Source organism: Dipteris shenzhenensis, chromosome 1 (genome assembly GCF_047967505.1).
Source record: "Dipteris shenzhenensis isolate YYH24624 ecotype China chromosome 1, Dip_SZ_1.0, whole genome shotgun sequence".
Classification (NCBI taxonomy): domain Eukaryota; kingdom Viridiplantae; phylum Streptophyta; class Polypodiopsida; order Gleicheniales; family Dipteridaceae; genus Dipteris; species Dipteris shenzhenensis.
Genome location: NC_141596.1, coordinates 14863318 through 14879137, shown reverse-complemented (window position 1 = coordinate 14879137; position 15820 = coordinate 14863318). Strand labels below are relative to the sequence as shown.

Below are 15820 nucleotides of genomic sequence, written 5' to 3'. Positions count from 1 at the left end.
TGTCAAAAACAACCTGGAAAAAACTGTCCCAGAAGATGAACATCTAACAATCGTGTAGGGAGGTATGGGGGGAGAGCTGCAAGCATCCAGCAGTCTCTGGCTTGGGATCTGGAAGGGTGAGACCCGAAGATGCATGCGAGCAACGTGGTAGAGCATTCAATCTCTACGTCCTTCTTGAGCTGCTGCAACTCGTCTTTAGAAAAAGAAATAGTTTGCACGGCCGGTGGAGGTGGAGTAGGATTGGCTTCCATCTCCAATCGAGATGAGGAGGCCGACTCGGACACTTTTGACTTTTGAGGCTCCGTACGCTCCAAAAACGCTCCGGGAGAAGGAAGAGGGGGGAGACAGGAAGAAGAGGAGGGGGGTAGAGGAGAGGGCTGAGGCGGGGGGATAGGGAGCGGGGGAGAGGAGAGGGGGTAGAGGAGAGGGCTGAAGCCGGGGGGAGGGAGCGGGGTAGAGGAGAGGAAAGAAGAGGGGAGGGAGGTAGAAGCGGGAGGTAGAGGCAGGGGGAAGGAAGCGGGTAGAGGGGAGGGGGTAGAGGCAGGGGGTAGGGAGCGGGGTAGAGGGAGGGCTGAGGCAGGGAGTGGGGGAGCAAGTAAGGGGGAGCGGGCTTAGAGGGGAGGGGGCGGGCTGAACGGGAGAGGAGAGAAGGGGGTAGAGGAGAGGGAGGTAGAGGCGGGGGGGGGTAGAGGCGGGGGTAGGGAGCGGGTAGAGGAGAGGGGTGTAGAGGCAGGGGGTAGGGAGCGGGGTAGAGGGAGGTCTGAGGCAAGGAGCGGGTGAGGGGAGTGGGGGAGCAGGGAAAGGGGAGCGGGCTGAGAGGGGAGGGGGTGGGCTGAGAGGGAGAGGAGGGGAAGGAGTAGCAGGCTGAGAGGAGAGGAGGAGGAAGGGAGAGGCTGAGGGAGGGGGAGGGGGAGGGGGAGGGGGAGGGGCTGAGGGCGAGGGAGGGGGCCGAAGGAGATGGGGGCAGCAAGGGAGTGGGGAGGAGCAGCAGCCTTAACCTTTCTTCATCATCATCATCTCAATGTGTGCTCAGGCTTAAATATATATATGTTCTCAAAGGTTTTAGCTACACAAGGTTCCTCATTAATAAATGGGGCCAAACCAAATTAGGGCTAAGAATTGCTTTTATGATCTAAGAAGCTGCGAGCTTATAAGCAGCCTAGTGAATGTCAACAACACCCAGATCTTCTTCCTTCTTGGGCTTTGTGCAAAAGGACTACGTGATTGATAACCGACCTTGATGCAATGCAGAATGTGTTAAGGCATTCCAATAATCCATTTAGATCTTTAGTTGGGTTCCTAGGAGTTAGATTATGCCATCAACAAATTGTTGATTGACAAGTTGTTTACCTGAGGGTGTTAGGAAATGGAGTCAAATTTATTCAGTTTTGGTTTGTTCTAGTGAGTCCTAGTTGTGGGGGTTAAAGGCCACTGTACCTTAATCCGAGTTATGTACAATACTCAAACACATACATATATGGATGACATACAAGATCAGAGTGTTTAGCACCCACCAAAAACTTGTGTGGCTCTCTCTTCTGGCTCTCCCTCTCTCACCTTCTTCCGTTCCGCTTCCATTGTTGAGATCTCTCAACTGGTATAAGAGCGCGGGTGTTCTAGCTGAGCCCGAGTGTGTGCTTGGAGCCCGAAGTCTGCTGCTACAGCTCTATGGGAGGAAGGAGAAGCTCCGTTGAGTGACTTTACCTACATCTCGGTGTGTAGAGACCTTGCAGAAACCTTTGGAAAGTTCTCTGAGTTGTTTTGGAGTTAAAAAGACGTTTTTTGATGATTTTTAAAAAAAAAAGAAAAGAAAAAAGAGTGATATATTCCATTCAAAACAAATCATCCAATAGGTGGGAGAGAAAGTACTCTATCCCTAGCCTCAACAATGTGGCAAAAAAGCCATGGTGGTGGTCTAAAATGCCACGACATCCCAAAAGGGGTCAAATGAAAAAACAATGAGCAGTCCCATGTCCTCATGAAGGATATAAGTCTCCCACGAGCTGCCAAAGAGGTGCCTGTATACCGCTCCCACTGACTCCTGAGAGTGAAGATAATCTCCGCCCAAATGGAAGCGAGAGTGTCAGCCTCTGTGCATAAATGGCCCCCAAGGACAAAAGAACATCGCGAACACCAGATCTGCCATAGGGTAATGCTGGAAATCACCTCCCTGGCTGACCCTGCAGCTGAAGTAGGCAGGGAATCCTGAGCTGATACAGGTACCAAAAGCAAATCCTATGGCTCCATGATGCTGGCCTCTGTGGGACTCCGTCTCTGGCGACGCTGCATGAAGAAACCGTGGTCTCCTGGCTCTGACTCAAAGAGAGTAAAGGCTCCAGATCCTCTCCCCCAAAGGGCTGCGCCCCATGTCATCAGAAAGGACTCGGATGTAACATGTGAGAACAACCTGAAGATACCTGTCCAGACCACTCTAGAGCTGGGGCAGCTCCATAAACAATGCTTGCTAGATTCCTCTGCAAGCTGACAACGCATACACAAGGAGGGTCTACCCATCTGCTGAAGCCAAGTACCCACAGGTATGCCCCTATGTATAGTGAGCCAAAGAAAGTAGGAGACTTTCCTAGCTCTACTGATGCCCTAAAAGTGAGTCCAGTAGCTCAGCAAGAGCATTGCAGTAAGTCCCTGTGCGTGCCAATGCTAGGAGGCAGATGGTAGGTGATGAGAGTCTCTCTGTTGAAGCCTGTAACCTGTCCTCGTCGAGTACTGGAAAAAGGAAAGAGGACAATCGCCTACCACCATAGCAGGCCATGCCCACTCACCTGGGTCCCAATCAAGCTCCGCAAGAGGTCGACCTTGAAAAATCCAAAGTCTCCATCTAGTATCCTCTGCAATGGTCAACCTGGAAGGATTCGTGGCCCACCGTTCCTTACCCAGGCAACCAATGACCCTGACTCTCTGCCAAAGGAGCTCCTGCCGATCCAGGGGCTGAGTGGGATACAATCTGTGAGAGGAGTCCGTCTCAAAATAAATAAACGGTGCCGCTAAACGAACTCCAATGCATAGCCCAGCCTCACTAAAACAACCTGACCAAGTAGAGATGGGGTGAACATAGGCTGGATCTGTGAGTATATCCCTCCACTGATGAGGCATAGCTCTCACGATCAGTAATCTGGTGGCATCAATCTGTCCAAGTGGCCCGTGTCTATCTCTGATCACCTCCTTTGACATCTCCACACCTCCCCTGAACCAATCTCCAACTGTGACAACCCCATTCCCCTGTTCCTTTCGGATACTAAGAGTCAGGAATGACCTGTAGAGACAACCATTGTCTGCTTTTGGTGTTCATTGCACTTCGGGGGTTCAAAAACACATTCATTCTTGAATTTGGCATCATTTTGTTGGATTTTTGACTCACTGTCTCTGCTTCAATATTTTTCTGCCAGTGTCTTGGAACTCGAGTTTGAAGCAACCATTCGTAGATCTGTCAGTTCCGATGGACCTAAGAGGTCCTAAAACTTTTGTGTTGTTCATCGTTCGCACTCTGGTGGTGTTTACAAGCAGGTCTGTTTACAAAAACGTTTTTGATCCGTGTGTTGGACGTGGTGATTGGGACCACGGTTTTCAAAACCGTCTATTCCATTGCATTCCGAAGACCCAAAACCCCTACCTACGAGCTCTAGTGAGATTCCGTGGAGATTTAGTGAAGTTCCGTCTCTTTGAGGCGCCAAATCGTCTATTTCTTTGTCCAAAATCCATTCAAAGGTTCAAATCTTTGATTTTTGGATTATAGGTCAATTGCAAGGGTTGACTCCCCAGTTCGCATTCATCGGTTGGAATTTTGGAGTTCCAGCAGAAGAGAGATATTTGAAGATTGTCTTGCTGAGTTTGATTATGCAGTGACACCCATGTTTTGAGGCATTCTAGGTTCTATTTTCACTAGCGGTCATTGCCATGGGGCCGTGATTTTTTGGCTATACCTTATACAGATCACTCTGGTTGCAGTCTGAGCTGTATGTGCTCATTTGTGGTATTCATTGGGCTATAGTGGATGCTTTACATGCCATTTGGATGCGCTAATAGGCCCATATTGCCTTGTGGGATGCTTTATTGATGGATGTTTAGCACACAGATGCTATTTTATGTTGAGGGAAAGCTTTGACACATTGCAGTTGATGCACTCATAGTGCTATGCTCTCTTGGATGAGACATTATTGATGCTTATTTCCATGGATAGTGTTTATGCTTGAGGCATTTGGCTCTTATTGGCATTGGGTTTGCCATTGTTTTGTCATTGCAGTTTGATATTTTCTTTTGGGTCAGATTTGCTCATATGGATGCATGGTATATACATATGAGTCAGATGCATTTTGATACTTTGAGCCTTGAGTTTTGGTGACACTATCCTTCATTAAGCTAGATATATTTGGGTGCATCTGGTATTTGGTGTGATTTCTCTCTTGCAGGTACTAAGTCATTCTATTTCATAGTAGTAAATGAGCAGACTTTGTGAATGAAATTATGTGGCACCTATGAGAAGGAAACTGCTTTCAATAAAGTTTACCTCATGAAGAGGTTGTTTGAGCTGCAGATGAAGTAAGGGGTCTCCATTGCCTCTCACTTGAATGAATTCAATATTATTTTCAGCCAGTAGGCTCAGAAGATGAATTTTGATGCGGAGACTAAGGCAATACTCCTCTTGTATTCATCCTCATGGGATACCTTCCGTACAACTGTCAGTAACTCTGCACCTGGTGGAGTACTGAAGTTTATAGGAAGCTCATGTCCCCTCGCACTCCAGAACAAAATCTAGTTGGAGAACAGATGAACCGCACCATTCAGGAAAGGTTGCAATGTATGCTTTCCAATGCAAGTCTTTCTGATGGTGTTTGGACTTAGGCAATGAAGACTGCAGTGCATGTGATGAATAGATCACCCAGTAAGAGTTTGGATGGTGGTATTCCTGAAGAGGCATGGAGTGGAAAGAAGACTTCTTAGTCTCATTTGCGCATATTTGGGTGTGAGGCATATGCACATCTGCCAAAAGAGCTTCAGAAGAAGCTAGATCCTAAGTCTAAGAAATGAATCTTTCTGGGCTATGGTGAAAGTGGAGAGATGGGCTATTGGCTCTAGGATCTGGAAGCAAAGAAGATCATACGAAGCCATGATGTGGTCTTCAATCAGAAGAAGATGCATAAGACACCCATGAGGAATGTGGAAATGAGGAGAATCACTTTTCAGGATGTGAATCCACCCGCATATGTTGATAGGCAGCAAGTTGTCCATGCACCGAATGTGCAGGAAATGGTGCCACCAGGTAATCCCACAGGTACACAATCAAGGGTAGATGCTAGATCATCTATTGGTGGAAATGATGAGCCAAATGTGGCTGATATGCAGGTGGGTCAGCAAGTTGAAATTCCCTTGAGAAGATCATCTAGAGTGTCTAGACCGCCTGAGAGATGTGTTCCAGGGACAGATTATGCACATCACGCGTGACCAGAGTACGAAACTCCTTTGGCTTTCATAGAAGGAGTATGTTACAAAAGTGTTGCAACGTTTCAATATGAAAGGGGGGAAGGCAGTAAGTACTCCATTGCCTCCATATATGAAACTGAGTCAAGTAGATAGTCCCAAATCAGATGAGGAGAGGGCCATGATGGCCAAGGTTCCTTATGCATCAGCAGTTGGGAGTCTTATGTATGCTATGATAGCTATACTAGACCAGACATTGCATTTGCAGTGGGAGTTGTTAGCCGGTATATGGCTAATTTAGAAAAGAGGCATTGGGAGATAATTAAGTGCATCATGAGGTACATGAAGGGTACCAAGGATATGTGTGTCTGCTTTGACAGAGGAGAGATGCGAGTACTTGGGTACACAGATTCAGACTATGCAGGGCATGTGGATAGCAAGAGATCCACTTTCGGTTATGTGTTCACCTTTGCAGTAGGTTCAGTGTCGTGGATGTCTCGCGCACAGAAGTGCATTGCTTTGTCTACCACAGAGGCCGAGTATGTTGCAGCCACAGAGGGTTGCAAGGAGGCTATATGGTTTGATCGGCTAGTGGAAAATTTGGGGATTCATACAGGTGTACCAACATTGTATAGTGATTCCATGAGTGTTATTTAGCTGGCACAGAATCCGGTCTTTCATGCAAAGACCAAACACATTGAGGTCAAGTACCATTTTATCATGAAGGTACTTGAGGACAAGCGCATAGAGCTTGTCAAGGTTCATACAGATGATAACCCTGCAGATATGCTGACGAAGAGTCTACCTAGTCAGCGGTTTTAGTATTGTCGTGTATTGATGGGCATTGGATAGTATATCCATTGGTTGTTCTCCCTTAAAGGCACATTGGCCTTTAAGTGGGAGGTTGTGGGTGGTTAAAGGCCACTGTACCTTAACCCCGGTTATGTACAATTCTCAAACACATATATATATATATGACATAGAAGATTAGGGTATTCTGCATCCACCAAAAACTTGTGTGTCTCTCTCTTCAGGCTCTCCCTCTCTCTCACCTTCTTCCGTTCCGCTTCCATTGTTGAGATCTCTCACTAGTGTGAGTTTTAGTCTAGTGTGTCCTATGGGTGTCACATGTCACATTGGGAGTTATGAAATATGCATTGGTACTCATATGTGTGCGTGTGCTCTATATAAGAGTTGTACTTGTCACTTGTCACAACAATCAAGTATCAAGCCTATAAGCTCTTTGTTCTACATGTGAGTACTTTCATTTTGTTCATTGCTCTTGCTATTTCATTTGCATTTCATTATTTCTCTCTTTGAGTATCATTATCTCTCTCCCTAGCCTACCCTCTCTCTCTCTCTCTCCCTCTCCATGATGCACCTTCATGTGGTATCAGAGCCTCCTTTCCTATTTCCCTTCTCCATGCTCAATCTAGAGGATGAGGGAAGCCCGCAAATGGAAGCCATCCTATTCTCCATGATTGATCTCCCTTCCACTCCTTTCCCCCATCTTGTTCTCTTCTCACCCTTAGCCTCTCCATGAGCTGCTCTTCTTTAAAAAACTCAAGCTTGGAGCTGCTGCCATTGATGAAGCTGTTGGTCTTGTAGACCCCTTTTTCAGCAAGTTCGTGGCCTCTGTACCAGCCGTCACGTTGTTTTGGACGATTTAGGGCTTGGTTGAGGCCATTTTTCAGTTGCCGCCTTTATCTCTATAGTCGTCCACCTCTATTGCTGCTGAACAACACTCTGAACAACAAATCCAGTGCTGAAATCTGAGAAAAACAGTCAAAACTGCGTTTTTTGACCTAAAAGTGGAGTTTTGAAATTTCAGGTTGAATACTCAGTATTTTTTAGGAATTTCATGATCAGAGGGCTCCCGAGTGTTGCTAGGACGCTTTAATGCAACAAATTTTAAAAATACCTAAATTTTTGAAAACCCTAATTTTCTAGAATTTAGGGCTTTTCTGACTTTTGCATAATTGAAGCCTCTGACATATGAAATTTTTGGGGATTTTCAAAAATTGATGTAATTTCATTACTATTTGGTACATTCATTTGGCCATTTTGTCTCCTTTGGGCCTAATTGTCCAAATTTGAGGCTCTACTTTGATCTTGGTGACTCACATCGCGACATTTTGAGAGTCATCATGTGATTGCTCCTTGTAGTTGCTCCCATGGCCGACGCCGACATCGACATATCATTCGGGGCATCAACGTCATATTCTTCACCGACATACTTCTTCGGATTGGGATGTGCAGTAGCTACTTGGGGTCATTTATGGGTTCTATGATTGGGGTCAATAATGGTTCTCTACCTTAAGTAGTCCCTCTAAAATGAATGTTTGAGGTGTCAATAAAAGTTCTCAGCCTTGGATAGTTCTCAATGATGTATTGATTTTATATTTGTCATGTGTGGCTCCATGTCCCTCATTAGTCCCTGGAGCTAGGAGGGGGATGTATTGTGGGAGCGATGTATTGGCTTTGATAGGTCTATTTATCAGGCCTGGCATATGAGTTCCAAGATGCTGGTGCATTGGTCTCCTAGACCTTTGAGTTGGTCATGCATCCATGCATGATGAGCCTCTATGCCATGCTACGTGAGCCTCTGAGTCTATACCATGCTCACTAGCCTCTGAGCCATGCTCACTTGCCTCTGAGTTAGCATGGGAGCCATGTCTAGTTCTAGACCGTCATTGCACAGTTCGATGACTGTCATTGTCATGTTCTATGCTTGTTTTCATTTCAGTAGTAATTCACCTTTCCTCCATGGAGAGGTTTTAGGAAATGGAGTCAAGTTGAGTCAGTTTTGGTTTGTTCTAGTGAGTCCTAGTGTGAGTTTTTATTCTAGTGTGTCCTAATGATACCACGTGCCATATTGGGAGTTTATCCCATATGCATTGGTACTCATATGTGTGTGTGTGTGTGCTCTATATAAGAATTGTACCTGTCACTTGTCACATCAATCAAGTATCAAGCCTACAAGCTCTTTGGTCTACATGTGAGTACTTTCATTTTGTTTATTGCTCTTGCTATTCCATCTCCATTTCATTATGTCTCTCTTTGAGTATCATTATCTCTCTCCCTAGCCTACCCTCTCTCTCTCTCCCTCTCCAACATGCACCCTTCATAGGAAAGTTTAATGCCTTCAATTCTACCTTTTCCACTCATTGATGTAATTAATAGCTAGCACTGAGCATTAACTGCTATGGCAAAGAGGAGGGGAGCAAGTAGACAACCTTGTCTAATGGATCTTTTGTGGAGAGAAGATTGTGCCATTTCTTCATTGATACAAACGTTAGCAATAGCATTTGTGAGTAGTAGCTTGATAAAGAAACAAAAATAGGCCCAAGTTCGATGTCATGCAGAGCTTGGATTAGAAAATCCCATTCCAACCTATCTTTATCTCTATCATAGTCAACCTTGAGAATGCATATGCCATGTTATGTTTTTTTGCACACTCACATTGTTCCCAAATATTGATAATAGCTTCAAGAAGATTTCTACCCCCCTAATGAATTCTTTTTGTTCTTCTAGGATCCAAGTGTCCATTCTTCTTTGAATCCTTAAAGATTAAACTTTTTCAAAAACCTTATATCTATAGTTAAGCATAGTGAGTGGTCTCCAATTTATGAGCTCCTCCTTGTTGCCTTCTTTTGAAATTACTACAATGGGCAATTCTTTAGTACATGGCTACAAAGATCACATAAAAAGCAAGAATTTGATAAATTCTTGTATACCGATTGTTGCTCCTTGAAGACTTCACCATTTCTGTTTAGGACAACGAATATGTTAGGTTATCTTCAGCTAAATCTAATTGCACAGACACCCAATGATTTCCTCTTGGGTTAATATACTATTCTTTTTTCAACCCCTAGAATGTCACCAAGCCTTCCACAGAGGGAGGCAGCTTGGTTGCAAAGTGATCATGGTAAGTATGATAATTCCACCCAGACCGGAGTTCTTGTATATCTAGCCTTGGCAGGGTTTAAGTCAAGAGACCAACTCTCTAAATATAGAGGGTGGTTAATTGTCCAAAGACCTTGATGAAGGAGCCGTTTCCTCCTTTTCAAAGAGAAAAAGATACTAGCCTTTTCGAGAAGATGGCGGCGTTCCTTCAGATTGATCACTCTCTCTGTGAGATCTTGTGTATCCTTTTAGGTTCCAGCTTGAACCATCTATAAAAGCCACTAAGGTCAAGTGCCAACTGAGGGTATGACAAATCTTGTTTAGCGAGAGTGATAGTCAGCTGGGCAGCTTGAAGGTGTACTTACAATGGTAAGGTTATGTGGGTTAGTCAACTCTAGGATTTGAATTAGCCTATGTAAGATAGTTCTTTTTGTATTTGAGCGGTTGGTGGTGCATTGTCTCCTTTGCACTTTTTCTTGGTATTAGAGCCACCTTCTTGCTTCGTACTTGGATCTCCACGTCAAGACTTGGCTGCCTCAAGGCCTTTAAGAAAATTTTTGCATTGATATAAGTGTCCTTGTTCGTTGAATTTGTCCTCAAATTTCAATGAACCATGTTTGATCTTTGCGTGTCAATTATGGCATGCCAGATGTGGCCATGTAAACTATGAGAGTTTGCAGCTTCTACTGAAGCACAATATGGTTTTGAATCTACCTACACTAAAGACCCATCCAAAACATGTCTTTAAAGGATGGAGTTTGGGAAAGATGCATAGAAATTCCTTTCCAAGGGATGGATCCAGTCGAGCTGTTAGAAAATTACAGCTTATACGCAGTGATGTATGTGGTCCCATGAGGACACCATCCATGGTGGGAAAGTATCTATATTTTGTGAACTTTATAGACGGCATTCCAAGATTAACTTGGGTCTATCCTATGAGAGAGAAATCTGAAGTATTTATGTATTTTCAGCAGTTTTTTGCCATGGCTGAAAACTAGATAGGTTACAAGGTGGAGACTATGAGCATGACTTTATGGCATATTTCCAGGAAAAGGGAGTTTCCCACCTAGTGCACAATGCCATATACACCTCAGCAAAATGGTATTGCTGAGACAAAAAAATATTTCTTTGATGGAGATGGCCAGGTGTATGATAAACATTAGAAGACTGCCTCATAGATTCTGGATGATGCCAGTGTGTGTGGTGCACATGTTTTTTTTTTCCCCAAGAAAGAGACATCTATTAAGTAAGAGAAAAAACCCGCGAGAGCAAGCTTAAAGAGGAATACATCATGAAATCATGAGGATAAATAAAACCCCCTCAGAGTGAGGTGGAAAACAACCAAGGCTGAGGCTGAAAGTGCCACCTCAACCCTGTATTAGTCTCAGAGAAGAAAGGAGAATCCTTCCATTCCCTGAAGAAAGAAGCCCTCCTAGCTGAGGCTGCACGGGAGTCTCCCTGCATACTCGTCTATACAGCCATCAAAGTATGTACGGTGTCTGTCCAGATACTAGCCAATGTGTGCGAGGGATGAACCTGAGTACCCTCCAAAGCCTTTGTGCATCTGGCTCTCCAGATATGCCAGGATGCTATGCTCGCTAGAATCTCCCAAGAAGTATCCACAAAGGCATGTACGGCTATAGAACGAAGGTGTGGTACCACGTCCAACGAACATTACTCAATCTGATGACGTCGAACCAAAATGGCCGGAGAGGAGTCAAATCTCTCATAGAATACCTGAGGCCCTGTAAGAGAAAGCCAAGCCACTGAGCCCCATGTCATAAAGAATGGGGAGTGGGCAAAGTGACTGAAAATCCTGGCTACCCCCATCCAAATCATCCTCGCCTGTCTACAATCCCATAAGCGATGCTGAATAGTCTCTGAAGCAGAGAGGCAACGAGGGCAAGTAGGGTCGGCTCCGAACTTGGATCTCCAAAGGTTCACTGCAATCCCACCATGGATAGAGAGGCAAAAGAAGATAGTGATCTTCCTATTCCTGTGGGATTTCCGAGTCTCCTCCAGAAGCACCAGGAACTCTGGAAGGTCTCCAACCTCTACTACTGAGCTGAAATCTCCAGGCATTATTGACCGTGTAACAAAAGAAGGGGATGCCCCAACCAAAATTTGAAAACAATTGCACCCTTTGAGACTTGGCATGATAGGAAACCTAAGGTGGAGGGTGTTTGGCTGCGTAGCATACGCACATGTGCCTAAGCAAATGAGAGATACACTGAATGTGACAAGGCCAATAATGCATATTTGTTGGCCATAGCAGTGAAAGCAAGGGACACCATCTCTACAATGACCATACTCGAGAGGATTTGTTGCCAATAGAGATGTAATCTTTGCTGAAAAACTAGTTCGAGCTTGAAAAACTCACAAGAAGTGCTTGAGTGTTGCTCCTAGTGCCAATTGATAGTAGTGTAAAGGGCTTGTCCTACAGCAGACTTTGGATGCTCAAGATAAACCGAGCTTTGAGGATGCTCAAGAGAGTGAACATTGGATGAGATCCATGCGGGCTGAATAGGATTCAATCCATAAGAAAACACATTGGATCTGGTCGAGTTGCCCATAGACAGAAAGGCTATTGGGACAAAGTGGATTTAATTATGAGGGTATGTTACAAGGGGTTAGTTGCCAAAGGCTGCTCTCAGAATAAGGGAATAGATTATGATGAAACCTTTGTCCCCATTCCAGGATAACCATTGTAAAGTGTCTTGTTTCATTGACAGCTCATTATTGATGGAAAATGCATCAATTAGACATTAAAAACAGCCTTTTTGAATGGGACTTGCAAGAGGAAATCAAAGTAAGTCAGCCCATTGGATTTGTGATGCGTGGATAGGAAGGTAAATGCACTTTCCCTCTCCAGTTAGGAGGGTTAGAGTGATCCTCATTTTCATCTTTCTTAGAGTAACACACACTTGTGGAATATAGTTTGAATCTCTGTGTGTTCACCCTATTTCCAATAAAAAGAATCAAAGCATTCGTATGAATGTTCCAAATTATGACTTGTTTACTGGCTCTTTGGTGCTTATAACAAAGGACTCCAAAGAATGAGTTTTCCAAATGTAGGACAATTAGAGAAATTCAGGAATCGTTCTCTGAAAACGATGAGAGAATTTTGACATCTATTATTTCTGTGAGAAACAAAAGTTGTTTAATGCATTTCAATGAGCATTCTTGGAAATGCTTACATGCCTGTTCAAAAGCAGTTATTCAGTATTAACATATTATGGATTGATGCATCTGATTTTCAAAATGTACTATTGCAAAAAAGTCTATTGTATGTCAGATTGCAATCACATTGTGTTTGGACTTTGAGCTTTTTTTTTTGCAAACAAGTCACAACAAACTATGACACCGCCTTTTTTTTGCATGACATGTAAGTAGTGTACTAGCATGGTATTGTACTTTTGCAGAAGGACTATGGCTGATTGATCTCACCTGTTGATTGTGGTATTGTAGTGTTGTGTGTTTCCCTATATGAGGCTTGGTACTTAATTTAACCTTGTCAGTGCAGTCGAAGAGGCTACCTTTGGAAGGCACAAAAGGGTCTCACATAAGGCTGCCAGGCCATTCACAGAGCTCTTGGATTCGAGAGATGCATGAGGCATCTGATAAAACTATAATCATAAGTGAGATTCTGGATTCTAGGACAAAGAATCTTGTCAGTGTGTCGAAGATAAGTGATTATGTACTATCAAATGAGCTTGTAAGCATGGCATTGGCCATGGTAGCAGAAGATAAGCAAATCAACCGTGTACTTGAAGAGCTTTTTGCAGAAGAGGTAAGAGCGTGTCACATTTCCTAAGATGCTTAGACACTAAGGCCACGTCTACATGAGACCTGCAAATATGGTAATCGTTTTTCCTGTCAACTTCTCAGGGTAATGAACTGTACATAAGACCGGCTGAGTTTTATCTTTCTGATCAAGAGGAGCTTTCCTTCTTTGAAATAATGATCCATGCACGGCAAAGAGATGAAATTGTAATTGGATATCGTCGTGGCTCAGCAGATCAGGCACTCATAAATCCGCCAGATAAGGCTGTCGTTCAAAGATGGTCTTTGACAGATGTTTTTGTTGTTCTTGCGTTTGAAGAGTAAAACAGAGAATTGAAGCTCAGCTTGATAAGAGGGAGTGGCAGATTCTTCTGTAGAAGTTCTATAGGCAGCAGTCTGCTGGCACATGCCAGCCATGAAGCTTTTCTCATGCATGTGACTGTTAATCTCTGCAGAGTTGGGTTGATTTTAAATCAGATGCATGACACATGTTATTACTGCCAAATAGCAGGGTGATTGGAAAAGCTTATATATTCTGCATAATCCCTATGAAACTTTGCAAAGTTTTTCAGGCTAGCAACTTAGATGCAATGACACATGTTATGACTGAGGCATACAAATCACAGGTTGGTTGGAAATTCTTTACAATACATCTCAGCCATGCAGATCACTTTTCCATGACTTGAGTGACCTTCCTGCTGATATATTCACAAAGGACTCTTACCATATGCAGCTTGTTGAGGATTTGGGTGGTCTGCAAGCTATAATATTTTAACTGACCAAAAGCCTCTTATGCTCTGAAGTCTCTTCAACCTTTGCATCTGTGAGTTTGCATCTTGAGAAATGTACCTTTGTGATGGGGAATCTGGATTTGTGTATGTGTGTTTATCTTTCATGCTTCAAAGAACAAAGCTTCAATCCATTTCTTCTTGTATCTGTTGAGATTGAAGGTAACGTATAGGTCATCTCTGTCAGAGGTGCTAGAATAACTTTCATTGATGATTCAAAAATGAAAGGCAGAATTCAAGTGCTTTCCTTGGGCAGTAGATAACTTACCACGTGGGCAGCAAATTCTACATCATTGACTGGCAGATCTACAGATGGTGGAACACCTACTTATACTGGAAACAGAGGGTTTGTACACATGCCATCATAACTCATAGAGGGACTTTAAATACGGTAAATTTGACAATGATGATGTGCGTCCCCCCCTCTTTCTCTCCTTCTGTCCCCTTCCTAAAAAGACGGTTTACTGTATTAGTTGCAGCCCAGTTTGCTACTTTCGCACGAAACTCACATCACAATTTCTAGTTGGGTGAAGATTATTTTGATTCTTTTCCCAAGCTACACTGTTTCCATGGATGCAGATGTAAAGAGTTTGTGACATTAATGTTTCCAACAGTTTTTCGGAGATATTATTACGCTAAACCCTTGACGAAGCTAAGCTTGATGTCTGATAACCTCTAGCATCATGGTTTGCAAAGTATCATTGAATCATCACATTTATCTGGAGGACCACATGAGCAGTTCTGTTACGGCACAATGGATGTTTGCTGGAACTCATGCATCTGGGAACTGAGGCAGTCAAGATCATACTTCAATAGGTCAGAGTCAGGATGGGCAGCGTAAACTAGAACAATTTTGTGTATAGTCTGAATCGCAGCATACTTTCCCACAGCTGTGAACAGAATACATGAATTTGTGCATTAGGCTGCAAAGGTGTCTTGTAATGCAGAGCTCTCTTTTCAGAAATCCCAGAAATGAGCAGGTTTATATTGCTTCTCTTGGTGCACCATTCCTTTTATTTAAAGTTTTTCCTTTTGGTTGATGCAAGTGGCATTAACACCAGATCTCAGCATATATCAGACCTTGCAATTTGGAGTTTCTTATGCACAAAGATGCTTTGAATTCATCCATTTTATGGGCACAGCTGCTACATGGCTTGATGATCCTTCAACTGATTCAAATGCAAGCAATCAAATCCTCAGTTCATGAGGATTCCTTATAAAATGCTCGACTCTATTCCATGAGTAGCTACTCGCACAAATTACGGAGGTTTTCAATGGAAGGCGTGGATTTCCTTTAATATTTTCATCCAGGGTCAACTTCAGTTCATCTCATACAATTTTCATTTCAGCAGTTATTTCTAAAGAAGGTGGTTGAATTTCTGCTACAATAAATACTTTGAAATTATCTTAACCATTCTGACAGATCTGCACTGGGCTACCCTCGTTCTGTACGTTGATCCACTCTCCACATCAGCTTAGAAACAAAAGCCTGGAGGGGATCTACACTCATGACTGGAGCAGTGACTGGACATACACTCGTGATGAGACCAGTAAGTGTTAACAGAAGTTGAATTTCTGGCTCTGAAACTTCCATTTCGCACCCTAATTCTATACCATAAGGGTCTGGATGTAACTGAGAAAACTGCTCATCATGCTCTACAAAGTGCTCGGCAAATTTTTCATAACAGGTTGTATCAGGGTTGTTGAGAATGGTACATTGGACCAATCTGCGTGCCTTGTCCAAGATGAACCTAAAAAGTCTAGTAGGAACCATAATCCTAAAGCCACTATCTTTCTCTCCCAATGTAATGTTAGAAGCACGTTGTAACTCACCGAAGTGGTATCAAATACACTCCTAGGCTTCACTTTTAAGGCTTGTGAGGTTATGATATGCCTTGTTGTAATAAACT

The 15820-nt window shown here is 43.5% G+C and overlaps 1 protein-coding gene across 1 annotated transcript in view; it reads left to right on the top strand.

Moving 5' to 3' along the window:
* LOC147905437 (putative ion channel POLLUX) overlaps positions 1 to 15692 on the top strand; it is a 95354-nt gene extending 79662 nt beyond the window's left edge. Inside the window, 2 exon segments of the mRNA XM_087372553.1 lie at positions 12863 to 13129; positions 13228 to 15692. Of these exon segments, the coding sequence (XP_087228679.1) occupies positions 12863 to 13129; positions 13228 to 13446 (486 nt within the window). The 3' untranslated portion in view covers positions 13447 to 15692.
* The last annotated feature ends 128 nt before the right edge of the window (positions 15693 to 15820 follow it).